We start from the raw sequence: 19675 nt of genomic DNA on the forward strand, positions 1-19675 counted from the left end.
TCAGGGGTAAAGCTGAAAAAAAGGCTTGATGATGTTGATATTGAGATCCTTCTTTTGCAGAGAGTGCATCCCCAAAGAAAGCCTAAGCTAGTGTTTGATCTTTGGTGTTTTCTTTTTTTCTTTTTCTCTTTTTTGGTACAAAGCTTCCATCTTTGTTACACGTATACTCATAGATTGGAAAAGGGCAGAGGGCCTGTGGGGCTATAGTAGCCTATGCCTATTCACAAAATTAAATTAGGTAATTATTTTTTAAGAATCTGTTTAGTTAAAAATAAATAAATTTTAAGCATTTAAAAAATCTTTTGAATTCAATAAGTTAATTTATATGAGTAAAGTAAATAGCATAATATTATTAGTCTTAGTATTATTGAATTTTCATTATAATGTCTTGAAATTACATGTTTATTAATTTGTTTAAACTGTTAATTCATTATCTTGAAGGATTGGTCCACAGTCGAAAACTATGGGATAATTTGTTTTACCAAAAAAACATATAAATTTATTAGCTTATATAAAAGTTTAAACTCTTTATTCTATTTAATAGTATGACCATTTGTATATTTCAAAACTTTTAAACAATTCTTCGAGTTAGATTAGAAATTTCAAAAAGAAAATTAATACATGGCTTAAAATGACTCGTGTTAAATAAATATAAGTCAAATTTTAGTAAAAATAACGAGTGAGGCATAATTAACATAAATTTCTAGTTTGGTATAACATATGTCTATCTTTTAAATTTTCATGTCTACACTCTCTTATCTTCTTTTTTGATTAACGAATTATTAGACGATTAGGATTTTGTGCTTTGATTTATTGAAAAAATTGAGTGTTACTTTGTTATTATCTAACACCGAAATATAATCAATTTTTATATATTAAACATAAATTTTTAAAGTGTATGTGAACATTTTTAGAAGCCTTTTTTCATCGAGAAGAATTTTAAGAATTTTTTTAAGAATTTTTTTAATTTAATTTTTATTTATCATAATTATTTATAAATTAAATTTTAATATTTATAAAATAAATTATTAATAAATAAAAATAATATTGTCCTACAATATAAATTGTTTATCATAAATCTAAAATATAATTTATATGTTTAAAAATGTCTATTTATTCCCCTAAAAAAATGTCTATTTATACAAATTTTAAATATAATTTATATACTCAAATATAATATTTATTTGTATATATAATTTATGCTAAATTATATTTTTAATCCTTTATCTTATTTGTTAGATTCATTTTGGTCTTTTATATTTTAAAATGTTCATTTTGGTCTTTTATCTCTTAAATTTGGACTAATTTGATTTTTTTTAAACTACGATTATTTTTAATTTTGAGACATGATTTTAAATTATTTTTTGACTGATTTAAGACTTGAAATTCGTCTCATTAAATTCACTTATATAAAAAATGTTAACGTAACTAAAGTTCAAATAAAAATTAAAAATTATTATTATTTTAAAAGGATCGAATTGATCAAAATATAAAAAATAAATGATCAAATAAATATCTTAACAAATAAAGGACTAAAATAAATCTAAAAAATATAAGATAAAATATCAAAAGTATAATTTAACATGTAGTTTATTATAAATTTTAATTATATAATAAATATTTTACATGTGCAAAAACATATTAAAATACTTGTTGTTTATTTAGGATGAATGAATAATTTTCTTATTACATATTTATATGATGTTGTAATATACATTATGTGTAAGCATTGTAGGATTGGAAATATGTTAAGTGTACCTGTCTAAGGGTACACTTGTAATCTTCTGGTAATTGGAGGGCCGAATGAGAGCTCCGGGTGGATACTTCAGAGGGAGGAGGTACTTGCAAAAGGCACTCCGACACTCAAGTCAGGACAAACACGATTCTCGAAAGTAATAAATGAACAGTGACATACCTCATTTTATGTGACCTATTTATATTACTTGTCATGGGCCCTTAACGTGGTGGGCCTCTTCTGACACTTACCAAATTAGGTAATACGGTGCTAATCGGCTGATTATGCCTTAATCGCGTGTTTCCCTTGTTAATCATGATCATCGTCCTAACTATTGCCTGGCTCTATCGACCTTTGGTCGGGCCGATAGGAAAAAAGGGTGAGACTACTCCTTCGTTCTCGGCCTTTGGTCGAGCCGATAGATAAAGGGTTGGGTTGTCCTTCGTTCTCGGCCCTCTTCTGAGCTGATGAGCTGCTGAGGAGTAGAGTCCATTATGTTATCGAAGTTTTGGTCTTATCGGCCACTGACGTGCCGGGGGGTGTGTTGTTGGGGTCTCCTCTCGGCTTCGGCCATTCGCCAGGCCGAGACGCGGGTAAGAAGTTTAACCAACAACACTGCCCTAGCTAAGCCGTTGATGGCTTTGTAGGTTTGTTATTACGGCCATAGCCGTATCCGAGATCTGTGTCGATGTCTGATAGGACATCACATGTTGGTCCACTTGGCCAATAGGACCCTTCCGGTACATTAAGCAATTTTTTTTCTTGAAATACTAAATAGGTATGACTTATTTTCTAAAACCAAGGTTTAAATTTCGCCAACTTATAAAAAAGTTCTTTTAAAAGGCATAATTTAACCTTTTTAAAATTCTAATGGAAACTAGTATTTGTACAGGACCATGAAAAATACCTTTAAACAAGTTAGTAAATTTAAGTTTTTTTTTTTCTTCTTCTTTTGCATGGTATCATCGCGATTAAAGTTATCTAATTATCATTAGGTGTAGAAGTTAGGTAAAATCCTTTTCCAAATAGTCATTATAGGATTTAACCTCTTGATACTATACATAAAAGACATATCAATAATATTTTTTTTATAATATTCTTTATTATTAATTAAAATTTATTAAAAAAATCATAAATTTTGTAGATCTATAACCTTATTTAAGAAGTCTCCATCCATAATTTTGAAATGCTAATAAATTGCTAACATTTTTTTTTTGGTTTTAGACCACAAATATCATTAATGAGAAATAATCATATTCTAATTCAATAAAGATATTATAGTAACAAAAAATTTTCTATGAGTATTTAATGTAATTGCATATTTAGATGCTCAAACTCAAGATACTATTTAAGTTTTGAAAAAATTCCTACATCACTTGTTTTGAAGCATCCTAAGCACTAATGAGGACGTGAGTTATATTTTTAAAAAGAGATGAGACATAAACAAAGTACACTTCCAATGGCAACACATGAATGAATCAAATACACATCAGAAAAAGAAAATTTCAAAAGTTATACAATATTTATACAATTAAGGGCAACTAAAAGGAAATTATGTATACCAATAAGAAATATTTACTTTCCAATAACTCATACTTAAAAATTTCAAAATTAAACGTTATTAACTTAAAAGAATTATGGGATAGATGACCTAGTTAAAAAGTCTTTTATTGATTTTTAAAATAATTGTTGATCTTGAAAGCGACACTAAAACATGATAGATGTATTCAATTATAAATTTGGTGAGACATCTCCTTATCCTAAAAAGATAAAATATGGTTTACATACTTTTTTTTTTGTGTGGTTAAAATCGATATTAATCTCTACATTTAAAACTGATAATTTTGATCATCATGTTTTGAAAAATCAATAAAATTAGTCTCTTGCTTTAACTTTGTTAGTCCCATTTATCATTATCAATGACAAACACGTGAGTACGATGTGTCAATTACATGGTATGTGACATGATTGTCACGTGATACTTGGAACCAATGTTACTATATTTCAAAGTGATAAATATCAAAATCATGGTTTAAAAAATGTAGAGACTAAGACCAAACGTTGACCAAATCTTTAATTAGAGATTAAAAACACATTTACTATCTTATTATTATTATTTAAAATTTTAACTACTGCAATAATTAACTTACCTATTAAATGGTGCGCGGATTTGGGGACAAATAAATATACTGTCGAATTTGATTATGCTTTTGTAAATTGAAAAAAAATATAGAAGAATAAATTCGATGAAAGTGAAATTTAATTTCCCATCAAAGTTGGATTGGGGTTACTCGAGTATCTAACATGTTTGGATTTAATTGTCATACATTTCAAAATCGCCCTCTTTTAATATTTTCCCGAATTTAAAAATATTAATTGTCAATTAAAGAAGTCCTTATATATGGACTAAGACAAGTTTCTCGAAATCGGTATAAATTGTCATAAGCACTCAGTATAATTTTCAAGAATGTCATAAAGACCATAGCCTGTTCTTATATGACCATAGCCTGTTCTTATGTTGATGACTTGGTTATAGTCGGGAACAAAACTTTTGCATGCACCAACTTCAAGCAATATGAGAGTAAGTGTTTTCTCATGATTGATCTTAGCTAGCGTGCTTTATTTTTCTTGGCTTGAAACTAGCTAATGGATCTTTTGATTTATTCACATGGGCAAAAGGATATACACTATGGATATCTTAATGATCAAAAGTGGGATGCTTATATATAATTAGGAAAATTAATCTTTTAAAAATTTTAAAATTTGATTTGATAATTAGTTTGTTCAATTTAATTTATTATAAAATAAATGAATTAAATCTAATTAAAAATTAAATTTGATAAATAAATGGATCAAACATAAATTATGTATAATTTGATTATATTGATTTATGAATGAATCGGTTCAACATGCCTAAATATATAATTTATGTAATTGATTTTCTATTTAATTTTAATTTATTAAAATATGAAAGAATGTCAAAATTTAGTTACGTTAATAATGATATAAGAAATGGATGTTTTAAGATTTTGTAGTTACGGATTGAATTTTTTATTATTTTATGCGAGGTAAAATAAATTTTATTTATACAAACTTTGATTATAATTATTTTTTTAGTCATACCATGTAGTCTCACAAAGCTAATAAAATAAATTATACTTTGTCTTTTCAAAAAAACTAAAATAATTATTTTATTTAAAATCTATTAATGAATTAAAATTTTGAAATGTATAATATTAAAAAAAAACATGACTTTTAGTTCATGTGATTGAACAGAATCAAACTTTTTGTGAACTTGAACTAAGTGGAGTTCAAGTTAAAAGAATATTTCACTACAATAAAATGAACTTTTAATATCATTTAATATATGTATGTGTTTTGGTGACATTTTTTTACTGATATTTATAATGATCACTAATATTAGTTTTTAAATGTTTATAACTACCTATTTACTAACATTTTACTATTGTTTATAACTACCTATTTACTAACATTTTTAATGACTATTATTTATTAATCATTAATGTTTTTATTAAATAATAAAATAGAGATAATTAATTTATTATCATTGAATAATTATTATTAATAATAAATTTTAGTTTACATTTTTAGTGATTATTATTTATTAGTCATTAATATTTTTATTAGATAATAAAATAAATATAATAATTTATTATTATTAAATAATTTTTATTAATAGTAAATTTTGGTTCAGTATTTATATTAAATTCAAGTCGAATTTTGAGGGAATAAAATTTTATGGTTGATTAAGTTCTACTCATTTCAATCCTTACAATATGCAACCCTTATCCTTCCACTTAAGAGCTAGCTCTTGATTCTAAGTCCTCCTTATTCAGATCTAGGGGTGTTCATGATCGATTTTTTGAAAAAACCAATTTAAACCGAACGGAATCGTTTTATCAATGTGGATCGGTTTGGTTTTTTTAAAATATGAATAAGTATTTTTGAAATTAGATCGGTTCGGTGCGGTGTAGTTATCCACTTTTTACTCATATATGAATCGGTTTTTTTAAAAAACCAAACCAAACCGACCCATTTTGTAAAAATAGATCGGATAACTGAACCGGTTTTATAAAGTGGTTTGATTTGGATTTTTTCAAAATAAATCAGATTTTTCAATATGGATCAAATCGGTTATGGATCGGTTCGCATCAGATTAGATTTTTTGCACACCCGTATTCAGATCCTCCTCGTTATCATACCACCTCATCTACTTGTCCATCACACGTTCGGAAATTACATACTCAATGCACAGTAATGTCAATTCATGCAGTAACTTTGAGAAAGACATAAGGGAGAATGCTGTTCTTTTTTCTTTTTTTTTGTGGTATTTGAAATCATCACCGATTCATCAAATCATTCTGCTAAGAAGAATAATTTGCAACTTTTTGCATATCGTGACTAAGAATAGGCTTCATTAACTCGCAAATCCATTGCAGGTTACTTAATAAGGTGGTGTTAGAGCTAGCCCTTATATATTACTCCCTCCGTTTTTTTTTCATAGTTATTTAAGGTTTTGCACAGGCCTTAAGGAAATCATTGATATTTTAGTTTTCAAAAATATTTATTACTTACTTTCCTATTTTATCCTTTATTTTTTTATTTTTTGCATTTTTGAGACTGTTGAACTGCAATCTACTACATTAATTATTAATGCATTGATTACACGTGAACTGTAACCTACTGTATTTAATTATACCTGTCCCTTTTTTGTTTTTTTATAGTATTTTGTTGGGAACATATTGCTCTTATAAATGTACATTAACTTTATATGAGTAGTTAGAGAAAAAATAGGTAGACATTAAAAATAAATACACACATTGTTCAGTAATCATGTATTAATTATTAAGGGTAAAAATGGAGAAAAAAAATTAATAAGTCATTGATTTTAGTAAAATGACAATAAAAAAAAATAACAAATTATGACAAAACGACTATGAAAAAAAAAACGGAGGGAGTATAAAAAAATAAGAATCAAACCACTCTATATGTTGAGATCTTCTAATGAATCCGATTATTGTTCCATCGCTATTCCCACCGGTGTGGTATTGTGGTTGTGAAAGAACCGGACACAAAAATGGATTAACACTTCATTCACAGACAAATATACTATTTTAGATGATAATTTATTTTAAAATATATTTTATAATAAAAATTTTAAATAAAACAAATCTTTTGATATTTTCTACAATATATTATTTTTTTGGATAAAAAAATATGTATGTATCAAATGGTACGGTAGTGTGCTCCTACTATACTACAAGTGCATCCATTCTTGCATATAAGTTAGAAATTCTCACTTTACAAACCAGTTATATAGTTTGAATGTTATTGATAAGAATAATTATTTGGTTGTTTATAGTTTGTTATTAGATATAATCTCATTCGTTTCAATAGTTACATCTAAGTCATATGATAAAGTTGTGTATGAAGTAGTTAGGGACACTTATTGTATATATTTATAGGTGATCATATATTAAGTGAGAAATAATTAATTACTTTTTTATGGTGAAGGAAACTATTTTTAATTTTTCATGAGCAATTAAGTTTTGGAAGACCAAATTGATTATTGGGTGTTATATATCTACGTACTAGTAAAGTGTTTAATTGAACGTGTGTTTACAATCAAATCTACAACTATTCTACATCCAACAAAAATAATAAAAAAATAGATTATTCATTAATCGATGTATTTTTGTATTGACGCATACTCTAGTCGAACATATCCTTAGGTGTAGATGAGTTGAAAAATTACAATAGACAAGTTACTATGAGAAGTGTTGGAAAAACATAGTATCATTGTGGTCTGATAGTGCATGTATGATACTCTCGTACTGCCGTTAGTTCTCGTTGCGTCGTTATATATTGACGAGACACTGTGGTAGCTAGAAATTAGCTAGTGTGCTATTTCATTGTCTTTTCTATGCATTGGATAAGTAATCAGTGTGCTATTTCATGGTAGCTGGAAATTGCAGAAAATGTGGTTCCATATTCTGCCACGATTCATCATACTTAATTACTATGGCATCTTTCGTTTGCTTCATATTGATTACAACATACTATTCAAAAGTGGCAGATATATTAGTCATCGATCCATAGGACCCTACTTGAGAAATAGTAGTCGCTATCTTGCTGCCTTCGTGTCCCACTTTCACCATCTTGCAGAAATTTATATTCACGTACTTCGTACATGCATGCATAACAGATTAGTTTTTATGCATTTTAAAATAATTTAAATTGTGTGTGTAAGTATTTTTCTTTTTCTCCTGTAACAATTTGTTATGAGTATTATTGCTATGTATTATGGAAATTCGATCTAAAATTGGTATTGCAAATTGTCGTATGCAATATTTGGTGAAACCTGTTTTAAGTTTCATCTAACAATGATTTTTAGGTTGATCAAATTATTGTTTCAGTCAAACAAGTTACGAGTACCTGAGTTGTCTAACAGTAGTAGAGATGAACTTTAAAAAAACACATGGCAGAACAGGTTTGGAGCAGTAAGTTTCAATTTACTTGATGGTATAATTTGGTTTTAATTGACTTGGTTGCCAAACCTAGCCTAGAGTCTGAACCGTGCCATATGTCATCTAGATGGATTCAGGTTTCTGGCTAGTGAGGGTTTTTAACTCCTTCTGTAGACGTACGTGTTATATAACTGTTTCAGTGGTAAAAATAAGTATGTGAGTTTGGTGTTTAAGAAATGAGGAAGGTGAGAAATGAAAAATCTTCAGTACTACACTTTTTTATTTTCACGTTTAACTGGTGAAAAATAAATGCATTTGACGCATTCATTCAAATAAAATAGTTGTTTTCTAATGTATTGCTGTCTCTCAAATTTAAACTTATTATGTAATTTTTTAAAATCTTTTTTTAATCTCTTATATTACTAATAACATATTTAAAAGTGATAAATGAAGACCATTATATAAGATTTGTTAGGTTTAAAATAATATTTTCACTAATAAGAATACTAGTATGTATATTTTATGCAAAAGTATTTGACAGATTCTCAAATAAAACTGAAGTATGAGGACTTAAATATTTTTTTTTTTAAATTATAAGACTAAAAAAATTAATTTTAAATTTAAGAAATTAAAAATAAATTTACCTTAAATTTAAGGGACTAAAAATATATTAATTTTTTTTTAATTTATAAGTCACACATTTGAATAAGTAACGATTTCATTCGAATAATTTTAGTGCAATCAAATAAATATTTAATTTAATTGATTAAAACAAAAAATATTAATAAAAAATTAAAAAATTAAAATATTTTTTATTTTGTATTCTTTTCTTATTTTTTATTTTTATTTTTATATACTTTAATTCTCACTTTTTTATTTTCTATTTCTTTCTCTCTCTCTTTACTTATTTTTACTCTTTTTTTAATATATTTATATTTATTTCTTTTCTATTTTATATATCTTATTTCTCACCTATTTTTTTCATCTTAGCAAAGATACATAATATTATTTCTCACCTATTTCTTTTAATTAAACAATCAAATTTTCATTCTATTTTTTTTTTATCTATTTCCACTCACTTAAGTTTCTCTCTTCTATTTTTTTCCACCCTATTTTTTATTTATCTCCTCACAATTAAACAAAGTTTTAATTTTAAGAGTAATTGATGATTGAAATTCAATACGTACTAAATATTTTAACCTGTATAATTAATAAGATTAATGTTTATTTATACATAATTAAAGTTTAATTAAATATTAAAAATTATATTCTAATAAATAAATATTTAAATATAGAAATTATATTTCATATTTATAATGACAATTTAAACTTTGATTAAAATCATTTTAATTATTAAAAATTTATTGAAAATTAATTTCGATATAGAGAAAAAAGAGTAAATTTGGGATTTGTTTATTTCAAAGCAAGCTGGGAGTAATTAATTTTAATGGAGGGGAGAGGAAAAAATCTTATTTAGTTGAGAGGAGGAGAGAGAAAGAGGGAGACTTGTTTGGTTCAAAAGAAGATGGAAGGAGTTTTAAAAACTAAGTTACCTTTATATTTTTATATATAATTTTAAATTTAAAAATATAAATAAGATTATTTTAGATATCATACCAAAAATGTTTTAAAAAAATTTTTCTCTCCAAAATTTTTAACTATTGGAGAAAAGCTAAAATTAGATAAGGAGGTATTTTGCTCCCATTTATTTCTCTCTCTTCTCCTCCTAAAAATTCAACCAAACTAATTCTTTTTAAAAAAAATTATTTCTCTCTAACCAAATTCTATGTTAAAATTTGAATATCGACTATTCATATAATGACAAAAGGAATATAGTTTGTCGTGATTGAGAGAAGAATCTATGATTACTTGCTTGAACAATGTGAACACAACTAAAAATAGATGATAAAATATTGAAAATACTCTATTAAAAGGGAAAAGTCTTATTCTCCAAGCTATCTATCCTAATTTATAATATAAGGATAAATATATAACAGATTTTATAAAATTTTAATAATGACCAATGCTCCTTGTTATAGATTGGTCCTAATCATGCATCTAGCTAAGCCCAATAACGTTTATGGAAGCCGACTTTATCTTTCATTAGCAAAGTCACAAGAGCACACGTTCAAGCAAATATATAAACTATCTATACATGGACTTGAACTTAGAGACACGGCTTAAGTCTAACACTTACATAAATACTTCAAACATTTTTTCAACTAAATCGAACCAATCTATTTTTTAAAAATGAATTAATTAACTGATAATTTTTTTAAAGTGGGTTGAATCAATTTTTTTGAAAATATAAATTAAATTTTTTGAAATTAAATTAGTTTAAAGTGATATAATTATCTGTTTCACACTTATATACATTAAATTTTAAAAAAAATTGAATCAAATCAATTCACTTTATAAAAATAGATTGAATAATCTAACTAGTTTTATAAAGTGAGATTTGAATTTTATCTCAAAATAGATCAAATTTTTTTATTTAGACCAATTTAATTATAAATTGGTTCAGATCAGTTTAAAATTTTTCACATCCTTTATGAAAGATACACATTTACAATATGTAATATATTTATGATTTTTTTTATTAACTTGAGTGTGTGTCCATATATATGATTTGACCAAATCAAAACACACCATTACTTTCGTGAAAGCTCTACTCTATATATTATCACTCTAGTCAAGCCTTTTGCTAGTTTGGACAGTACATCATAAAGAATCTAAACCCACAATCTCACTTATTATGGGTAGATCAATTCCATAGTCTCACCTACATGTAGCTTATAACTTTTAATTGTATTTTTTTTATGTGTATTTAATTTTAGTAGAATCAAAATCATTAAGGTTTATAATAAGAGATTAGAGACATTTTAGAAATTTTTTGGGTTTCATCTTTGTCATACTCATGTCTTTTTCTTTTTATTTCCCTCTTTGAGTCTTTCTTATCAGTTTCTTGTATACACATCATTTAACTAATGGTATCGTTTGTTTATCATGTGAAAGGAAATAAAAGAAAAATGTATGAAAAGGAGAAGAAAAAATAAAAAGTAGAAATTGAGATAATTTTTAAGCTGTTTGATAAGGAAAAAAAATTAAAGGAATTATTTTGGTTGAAAGTAAAAGAAAAAAATATTTGTAAAATGTTATAAATATGTATAATAAAATAATGAATACAACAATAAGGGGGAAATGGTCTTTTATTTCGAAACCATACGTTACCACTTTTGGACGGATCATAAAATATGTAAGTACCACATTTTTTTTGAATTTACAACTCTTATCGTATAAGTTATATATTTATGATGGTTGGTGTGAAAAAAAAATAAATTATATTGGTGTGTTGATCAGATGATTAGAGTTGAAAAATAAAAAATTTATAAATTAATTAATTAAATTAAAAATATTTGATAAGATTAGATGATAAATTAATTGATTATTATAAAATGATATATTTATTTATTTAACAAAAAGTAGGATAATATGTGGACAAATTATTTTTAAATTAAAAAAGGTTAATTTTTTTAAATAAATTAACAAGGATAAAAAAGAAAAGATAAGGTTAACAATTATAAATTATATGTTACTTTAACTAACTGATGAAAATAAGTTATAAATTTTTAAAATAATATCTTATATAAATGAATTTATTTTGGTCAACTTAATTTATTGATTAAAAAAATTTAAATTCTTCGAATCTCTTATAAACACACTAAAATTTTTATATTAATCTAAAATTTAAGTATTCCATTATAATATGCATCAAACTATGATATATCTTTTAAAATAAAAATGCTTTGATTTTATGTTTATAATTATTCAATTTTATTAATTTTAATATAAATAACTAAAATTACATGTATAGTTATAATTTAATGATTAGATAAATACAAATCCCATTATATACAGAATTATAGAAGAAAGCTAAAATGGTGATAAACAGATGGATAAATGTCTTTAATTTACTGGCTTGCGAGTCGACAAGAGCAGAAAAAAAATGGAAACAAATACATTCTTTGAATTTGTAACTAAAGGTATTCTAAAATCTCTTATTTTCCTTTTATTCCTTTCCAATTAAATTAAATAATAAAAATCACTTCATTAATAGACCATTTCCTCCAAAAATAAAAATCACACTTCATTATGATTATAACATTTTTTTTTCTAAAACTAATTTGTGTAAAACTATTTTCTCCCTGAACAAAATTTGTGGTTATTACAAGAGTTAAGGAACGAAAACGAATAAGAACTAAGAAGCTCAAATTACAATATCATATAAAAATAACAATATGACTTTTATATTTTATTTTAATTATTTATAGTAGAGTTTAATAATTAATGTTTATTTTTCTTATTTTTACGTGATATTTTAGTTAATTTATCTTCATATACACAGAAATTATAAAATGAGAAATTTGTAAATTAACTACTAAAGTGCCGACGAGTTGAAGAACCTTGAGAAGTACTCAACTCAAATAATGACACTGATGGACTTAGAAATTTCTAAGTCAATAAATTACCAGTATCAGTATGGCAAGGTTATTGTGGAAGCTGACAAAGAATTAAGCAAACTTTAAGTCTCAAAATAATTGAGTAACTATTTATATCGATAAAAAAAATATAATAATACATAAATTAGCAAAAAATAATTAATCTTCTTGTTTTAATAAAATTATTGACAGTTTCTTTAATATGCTTTTTATTTCTCTTATTTATTGTAGTACTGTTTTGAAAAATAGCGTTTCATAATTTTTGTGAGGGGTAACCTTGACCTAGCAATCGCAGTTTAACCACAGGGAGATGGTATCTTATAATTGCTCTTAAAATTATGATTTGACATATAGAAGAAAGAAACAAACATTTAGAAACGTGTGAAATGAGTGTATGCAACGTATTAAATTATCAAAACTTTACTATCTTGTATTTTTGTTTTTAATTAGAGATAAAAAAAAATTGTGAAATAAATTATTGATGTGAAATAAATAATAAAATTATTTCATAAAGTGATATTTTAAATAAAATTTAAAATAATTAACTCATATAATAATATTATATATAATATGATGTTCACATTGAATGTAAAAATAAAAAAAACCATTATTAATTAGTGAATTTTACAAGTAAGAGTGATGAATTCCAATTCTTATAAAATCTCTATTATCAATTTTTAGTCATCAATCCAATTAAACAGATAGATATTAAATATTTTTAAAATTATTTATATAATTTTATTATGGTTTAATTTCACTTCTTTTTATAATTTCATAAACATTACTTTTAACTTTATGTAGTTAACAATGTTCAATTTTAATCTTTATACTTAATATTTTTGTTTGTCTCATCATTTACTTATATAGAGATTAAAAAGCATAATTTATAAAATTATAGAAATTAAAAGGAAACAAAAATGGTATGTATAAGAACTAAAATAGAATGTTTCAATTTACAAATTGTAAAATAAAGCTCTTGAAACTATATGTACTCAAATCTTTCTTTAATATTTATAAAAAAATTATTTATTGTGCTCTTTAACTAAGGATTGAATTTCAATCCCTAGGATTGGGTACTATTGTACATATGAAATTTTATACACATATTTTTATATTGATATAAATTTGTTTTTGGTTTTTATCCAAAAAGCTTTACATCAACGTGACAAAAGCAACTAATATGACATGTTATCTACTCAACTCAGCGATCACCATGAACTTTATTGGATTGTAAAATTGTGGAGGGAGTCTAACTAGGTAACATGATTGATTTCGATTATTTGAGAATTTTTTGGTGTCTTACTTTTGTTCATATTGATCCAAGGTCAAAAAAGGACATTTACATAAGTTATGCTAAGGGTGTGATCATATTCAAGTTTTGGATTCAACTTTAAAGAAAATAATGATTAACATATATACAAATTCAATGAACAATCCAAATTAAAGCAAATAGTTGAGATCCATGTACCAAGAGTTGTATGTAATTTTGAAGGGGCTCATGTAAACATTGAATAATTGCCGATAAACTTTTGAGAGATCAAACAGTAACAATTAAAAACTTGTATGTGTATCAACACTTAATTGTGATAATTCATGTGAACAATAACAATACATTCTTTTCAAAGACAAAGAATATTGTACAATTTGTTAAAATATAAATAATATCTCACATCATAAGAATAAGAAGATGAATAAGAATTTATAAAATACATACACATTCTATCAGTGAGGATTCTTTTAAATATGATAAAAATAAAATTATGAAATTGTTAGCTCAAAATAGACAATATAAATACCAATGTAAAATTATGTGTGAATAACTAATAAATAACAAGATATAATATTAACCCTACTCTTGATAAATATAACTCACAAACAAATGAATTGAACAATCTTAACACAACTAAGCCACCCATTCGATATAGATTTGAAGTTTTCACTAGTTTAGGAATTTTGTGTAACATTTCAGGAGGTTATAGAAAGTAAGAAGAATAGGAGGTTCGTGTCCTATTCCAGAGCAAACTAATTAAGTTGGAAAACAACCATCACATTCTATTAGACTAAAGAAGTTGGCTTCAATCAAACAAAGATTAAATTATAGTCTTGTGTTTAACAGAACAATCGTTAAAAGTACAGTCAAAGTTGTGCAACAAGTACAAGTCGCAAAAGAAAATACCCCTTTATAATTATATGACCACCCTTATTAAAAAAAAAAATAAAAGTAAAGTCTAGCACGAGAAAAACGCAAGAGATCCTCTAATATAAACACTAGCGAGGTGAAGATATATCTGATTGTTCGTTAAATAATGGAAGTTTGAAATTTAGGTGCGTTGTTGAAATTTGTTGTTGGGTCCATACTATAGTTTGGTATGTAGCAAACTAGCAACTAGCAAGTGTGTGACAGAGAGGGACAGAAAAAAGTTGCACAAAAGGATAGGGCCGGGAATGGTTAAAACGTTGGATGTGGATGCAACCAAACCGAAGCAGTGAGAAGAAGAAGAATACAAAAAAGGGTACAATCTGTTATCTGTCTCTCATAGCTGGCGCTTTACCTCCATTATTTTTGGTTTTCGTTTTGGACAGACAAGCTAGTCTTTGCTTCTCTGACTACACTCCTTCTCTCAGTGTACCACTATGCCATGCCTATGGCCCAGCCTACGTCAACTCTCACCTTTTTCCCTTCCACTTTACTTCCCTTATGCATCAAACAACACCACAATGAACAATAATACTACACTCAACCCTTAGCCACTACCCACCACCCCAATGGCTTCTGCCTCCTCTGAGTCTCTCAACGGTTTGAAATTTGGCAAAAAAATCTATTTTGAGGATGTGGGTCACTCTACTAGTACTCCACCCTCTTCTCTTGCTTCTGCTGTTGCTACTACTGCTTCTTCCTCTTCTTCAAGGAAAGGAAGAGGTGGGTCTGTTCAACCAGCTCAGCCTCCCAGGTGTCAAGTTGAAGGGTGCAAGGTAGATCTGAGTGATGCAAAAGCTTACTATTCTAGACACAAGGTCTGTGGCATGCACTCCAAATCCCCCATTGTCATTGTTGCTAGCCTTCAACAAAGGTTTTGTCAACAGTGTAGCAGGTCAACCCTCCTTTCATTAATAATATTATTATTATTATATTACCTGAAACTAAATTTTTTCTTTCTTCTTGTGCTGTTTTAATATTTTACTATAAGTAGTAGGGTAGGGTTTTCTTTACTTTATTAATTTTCTTTTCAAGGGGTATCTGTCTGTGGTGTAGGCTTTGTAGGTGAGATATGTTATCCTGTTTTGTCGGTGCAGTTATAGGTGTTTAGCCTTGCTGGTTGTTTAATGGTGTGCTTTTGCTTTTGTTCAAGTTTTTGTGTGATTCTTTGTGTCTGTTCTGGACATGTTTTGTTCAGTTATGATTATTTGGCTGGTTGTGCTTGGTGTACTTTGCTTTTTTTCCGCCTAGCTTAGCTTTAAACGGTTGTCTGTTAAGGCGAATGAAATATTGTTTTCCTTTTCAGCGAATTGATTCTTGCACCCCCCCAGGTGTGTTTGTTTGGCGTTAAAAATAATAACTCCCTTTGTACGGAAAAGGGGTTTGAAGTGGCTGTGCAACTTGTAGTCTGAAAATTACACTACACTACTCTGCTGTTTTTTGTGGGGTTGGGTTGGGGTTCGGGCCCTCAATTGTGTATTCATATGCTTCTATAATTTTCTGATTACTGTTTTGTGTTTGGATCATCTGTTTTGGAGGAATAATTTTTTTTTTTCTTTTCAAAGATTACTGGAGAGCCTTTGAAAAAAAATGATTGTTTTCCAAATATTACCAAACACGGGCAAACTCCATAGGTCTGTGATCTGTGTAAAGATAAATCCAGATATTTCAGTTTATTGTTACGAATCAAGTTGTTTTTATCGTGTGAAGGCTTATTATTTGTACTACAATACAAGAGCAAACCCTTGTTGAACTGAGTGAACCTAGGGTTCTTACTTAAGGTTTGCATTATTATCATATAATATGTTAGTTTTCTGCTAATTGGATTTTGAGAGTGGTTGCAACCTGCCATTGTATGGTCATCCATAAAGTGGGTCCTGATTGTTGATAATATGAGATTTTAGATATCTTAAGCAGATAGATTGATTGATTATTCATGTAAATTTCCTTGCATGAAGAAGTTCTCCATACCCCAGGCTGACACACTAGTCATGTATTGTCTCCTTAACTCATGTTATCTTGTACTGTGTAGTTTGACTTGTTGACACATTATTGAGAATGGGTGCAATTAGTGTTGCTGGATCATGCAATCCAGATCGCATGCTTTGCTTATGTGACTTCATTTCTATTATGTTTTATGGTGCTAACTATGTCAGTTGTCACATGCACTGTTCATTTCAATTTGACTCGTTAGTGCTAGAGGATGCTACTGTGCATTTTAGGATAGTATTCAATGGTGTAATAAGCTTATGTTTGGGAGACAGATGGTCATCATAATTAGAAAGTTTCCAACCACAATATACGGAGAATATGTCTATTTGTTAATAAATGTGGGTTCTACATGTAATTTTCTCTTTTTGGGAGCCGGTATAGTGTTCTGGTGGCTGTTCTAAGTGTACTTTTTGACCTGTAGCCTTTCTAGTTAAGGAGCAAGTTATTTTCCTTAATGGGAATAATCAGAAAATGGGAATGCTATACTCTTTTGTATATGCTAAGATAAAATATATGTTAAGAGAGATGATATAGAAAAGATATTTAAGATGAATATTTTAGCATCCAATCTCACAGAATTTCAGATAGTACTATTGGTGGATCTACATTGTGGTTTATCCTCTGTATTTAAGCTTGGTGAGTGACCTTTTGAATTATTCTGGTGTCTTGCACTAAGGAGTAAAGATAATGCTATCCCTTTTGGTAATAAAGAAGAGAAAGAACTTTATTTGTATTGTTTTTTTTTTTTTTAATCTTATTTTACTAATATGTTAAGGCTGAATTCTAAGTATCATGGAGCCACAGGATGTTACCTGAGCAATGTTTGAGGATTGCTTCTGTAAAACAGGGCTCAAGGAACATCTTATACTGTTAATATTCTATCTCATCCAATGCAAAACATGATAACATAAAGTGCATCACTGCAAGATGTGAGAATTATTACTACATCTTACAGAAAAATACCCTTGTTCTTGGGCTTTACATATTACTTATGTTCTATAATCTTTGAAATGATGACTAAATCAAGTAAGTTATAAATTCCATCTCATTTGCATCTGCATTTAATGAAACAAGAGATACTTGGTGCATACAATTTATAGCAACAACAGCATGGCATATCATGTTAGCATTGGTCTTGGCACTTAGGTATGCTTGTTCTCATTTACCTCTCTTTGACATTAATTAGAATCATTTATATTTGTAAAAGCTAATATCAAGTTTCATAGCCTTGCCCAGATTTCATCAGCTTCCTGAGTTTGATCAAGGAAAAAGAAGTTGCCGCAGACGACTAGCTGGCCATAATGAACGGAGGAGAAAGCCCCCACCCAGCTCCCTCTTAACCTCTCGCTATGCCAGACTTTCTTCATCTGCTTTTGGTTAGAAACTCTCAGTAAAATATCAAATTCATGTCTCTCTAAAATTTTCCATAAGGAAGCATATTTAATTCAGCTCATGCCATTCGTGGCATATAAAAAAAGAGTTTAATAGCATGCACGTCAGTTAAAAACTTTTACACTATCAATCAATCATAAATCACTGTTTGTAATTTGTATGACTTTTAAGATTGTTATTTTAAAAGTTAACAAACTTACCATTCATGGTGGTCTGTGATTGGATGACAATGTAAAACCGTGCATAACCCATAACCCTTTTTCTCAAATGTTTGACACTTTTATTGACAGATAACAGTGGCAGAGGTGGCAACTTTCTGATGGAATTGTCTTCATACCCAAAGCTTAGTCTGAGAAGTCCACTTCCAACTCCTGGATCATCTGAGCTAGCTCATGGAAATCAAACCTCAACAATCAGCTGGCAGGAAAACTCAGAGACACCATCTGATCTTTTCTTGCAAGGTTCGGTGGGTGGAACCAGCTTTGCTGGTCCTGAACATCCTCCAGGGGAAAGCTACACTGGGGTCACTGACTCAAGCTGTGCTCTCTCTCTTCTGTCAAGTCAAACATGGGGTTCTAGAAACACTGCACCAAGTCTTGGGTTAAATAGCATGATAAATTTCAATGAGACACCCATGACACAACTTGCTGCATCATCTCATGGTGCATCAATCCATCAACTCCCAAATAATTCGTGGTGTTTCAAGGGCATTGATACCGAGGTTGTCCCTGATCTTGGTCTAGGTCAAATTTCACAGCCCCTCAATAGCCAACTTCCTGGTGAGCTGGATCTGTCACAACAGGGCAGGAGGCATTACGTGGATCTAGAACAGTCCAGGGCATATGAATCTGCTCATTGGTCACTTTAATGCACTTGTTCGTTGTGACGTTTGTTTTGGTTTGTTTAAACTAATAAGCAAGGTGGGTAGCCTTGCTTCATTTGTGGAACCTTTCAGGCACAAATGAAATTACCTGAGAGTGTGTTTTGTTGTTGTCTCTAGCAAAGGTCTGGTGTCTTTTGCAGTTGTTGTCACCTCTTGAATTATTAGCTTAGGACGGTCACTTTGTGATTTGCTACCATTGCTCGAAGTTTTTCATATTATCTTTTGACCATATGTAAACAAAGTGTTGCACACATTGCCCATCTAAGAATATTTTGCACTCTGGTAAGTTGATTGACTTGGAGAACAAGATTGGGACTGTGTAGACTATGCTGGTCTGTACAAAATTCAGTTCATTTTCCAACACAATAATTAGGGTCGCAAAATGATTTAAATAGTAGAAAAACTAATTTTATTTATTAATGAATTTTGCATGCAATTCGTTTAGAACTATTGGAAGTGATATTTCTGTTTTTATTTTTCTTTAACATA

The 19675-nt window shown here is 28.0% G+C and overlaps 1 protein-coding gene across 1 annotated transcript; it reads left to right on the top strand.

The window, feature by feature from the left end:
- The first annotated feature begins 15050 nt into the window (after window positions 1-15050).
- SPL9 (squamosa promoter binding protein-like 9) lies at window positions 15051-19472 on the top strand. The gene is made up of 3 exons (XM_020356296.3): window positions 15051-15814; window positions 18148-18287; window positions 18594-19472. Exons 1-3 carry the CDS (start codon window positions 15489-15491, stop codon window positions 19169-19171), a joined length of 1044 nt encoding a protein of 347 aa, XP_020211885.1. The 5' UTR covers window positions 15051-15488; the 3' UTR covers window positions 19172-19472.
- Window positions 19473-19675: the final 203 nt, after the last annotated feature.

This window comes from Cajanus cajan, chromosome 6 (genome assembly GCF_000230855.2).
Source record: "Cajanus cajan strain Asha chromosome 6, NIPB_CcT2T_4, whole genome shotgun sequence".
Lineage (NCBI taxonomy): Eukaryota > Viridiplantae > Streptophyta > Magnoliopsida > Fabales > Fabaceae > Cajanus > Cajanus cajan.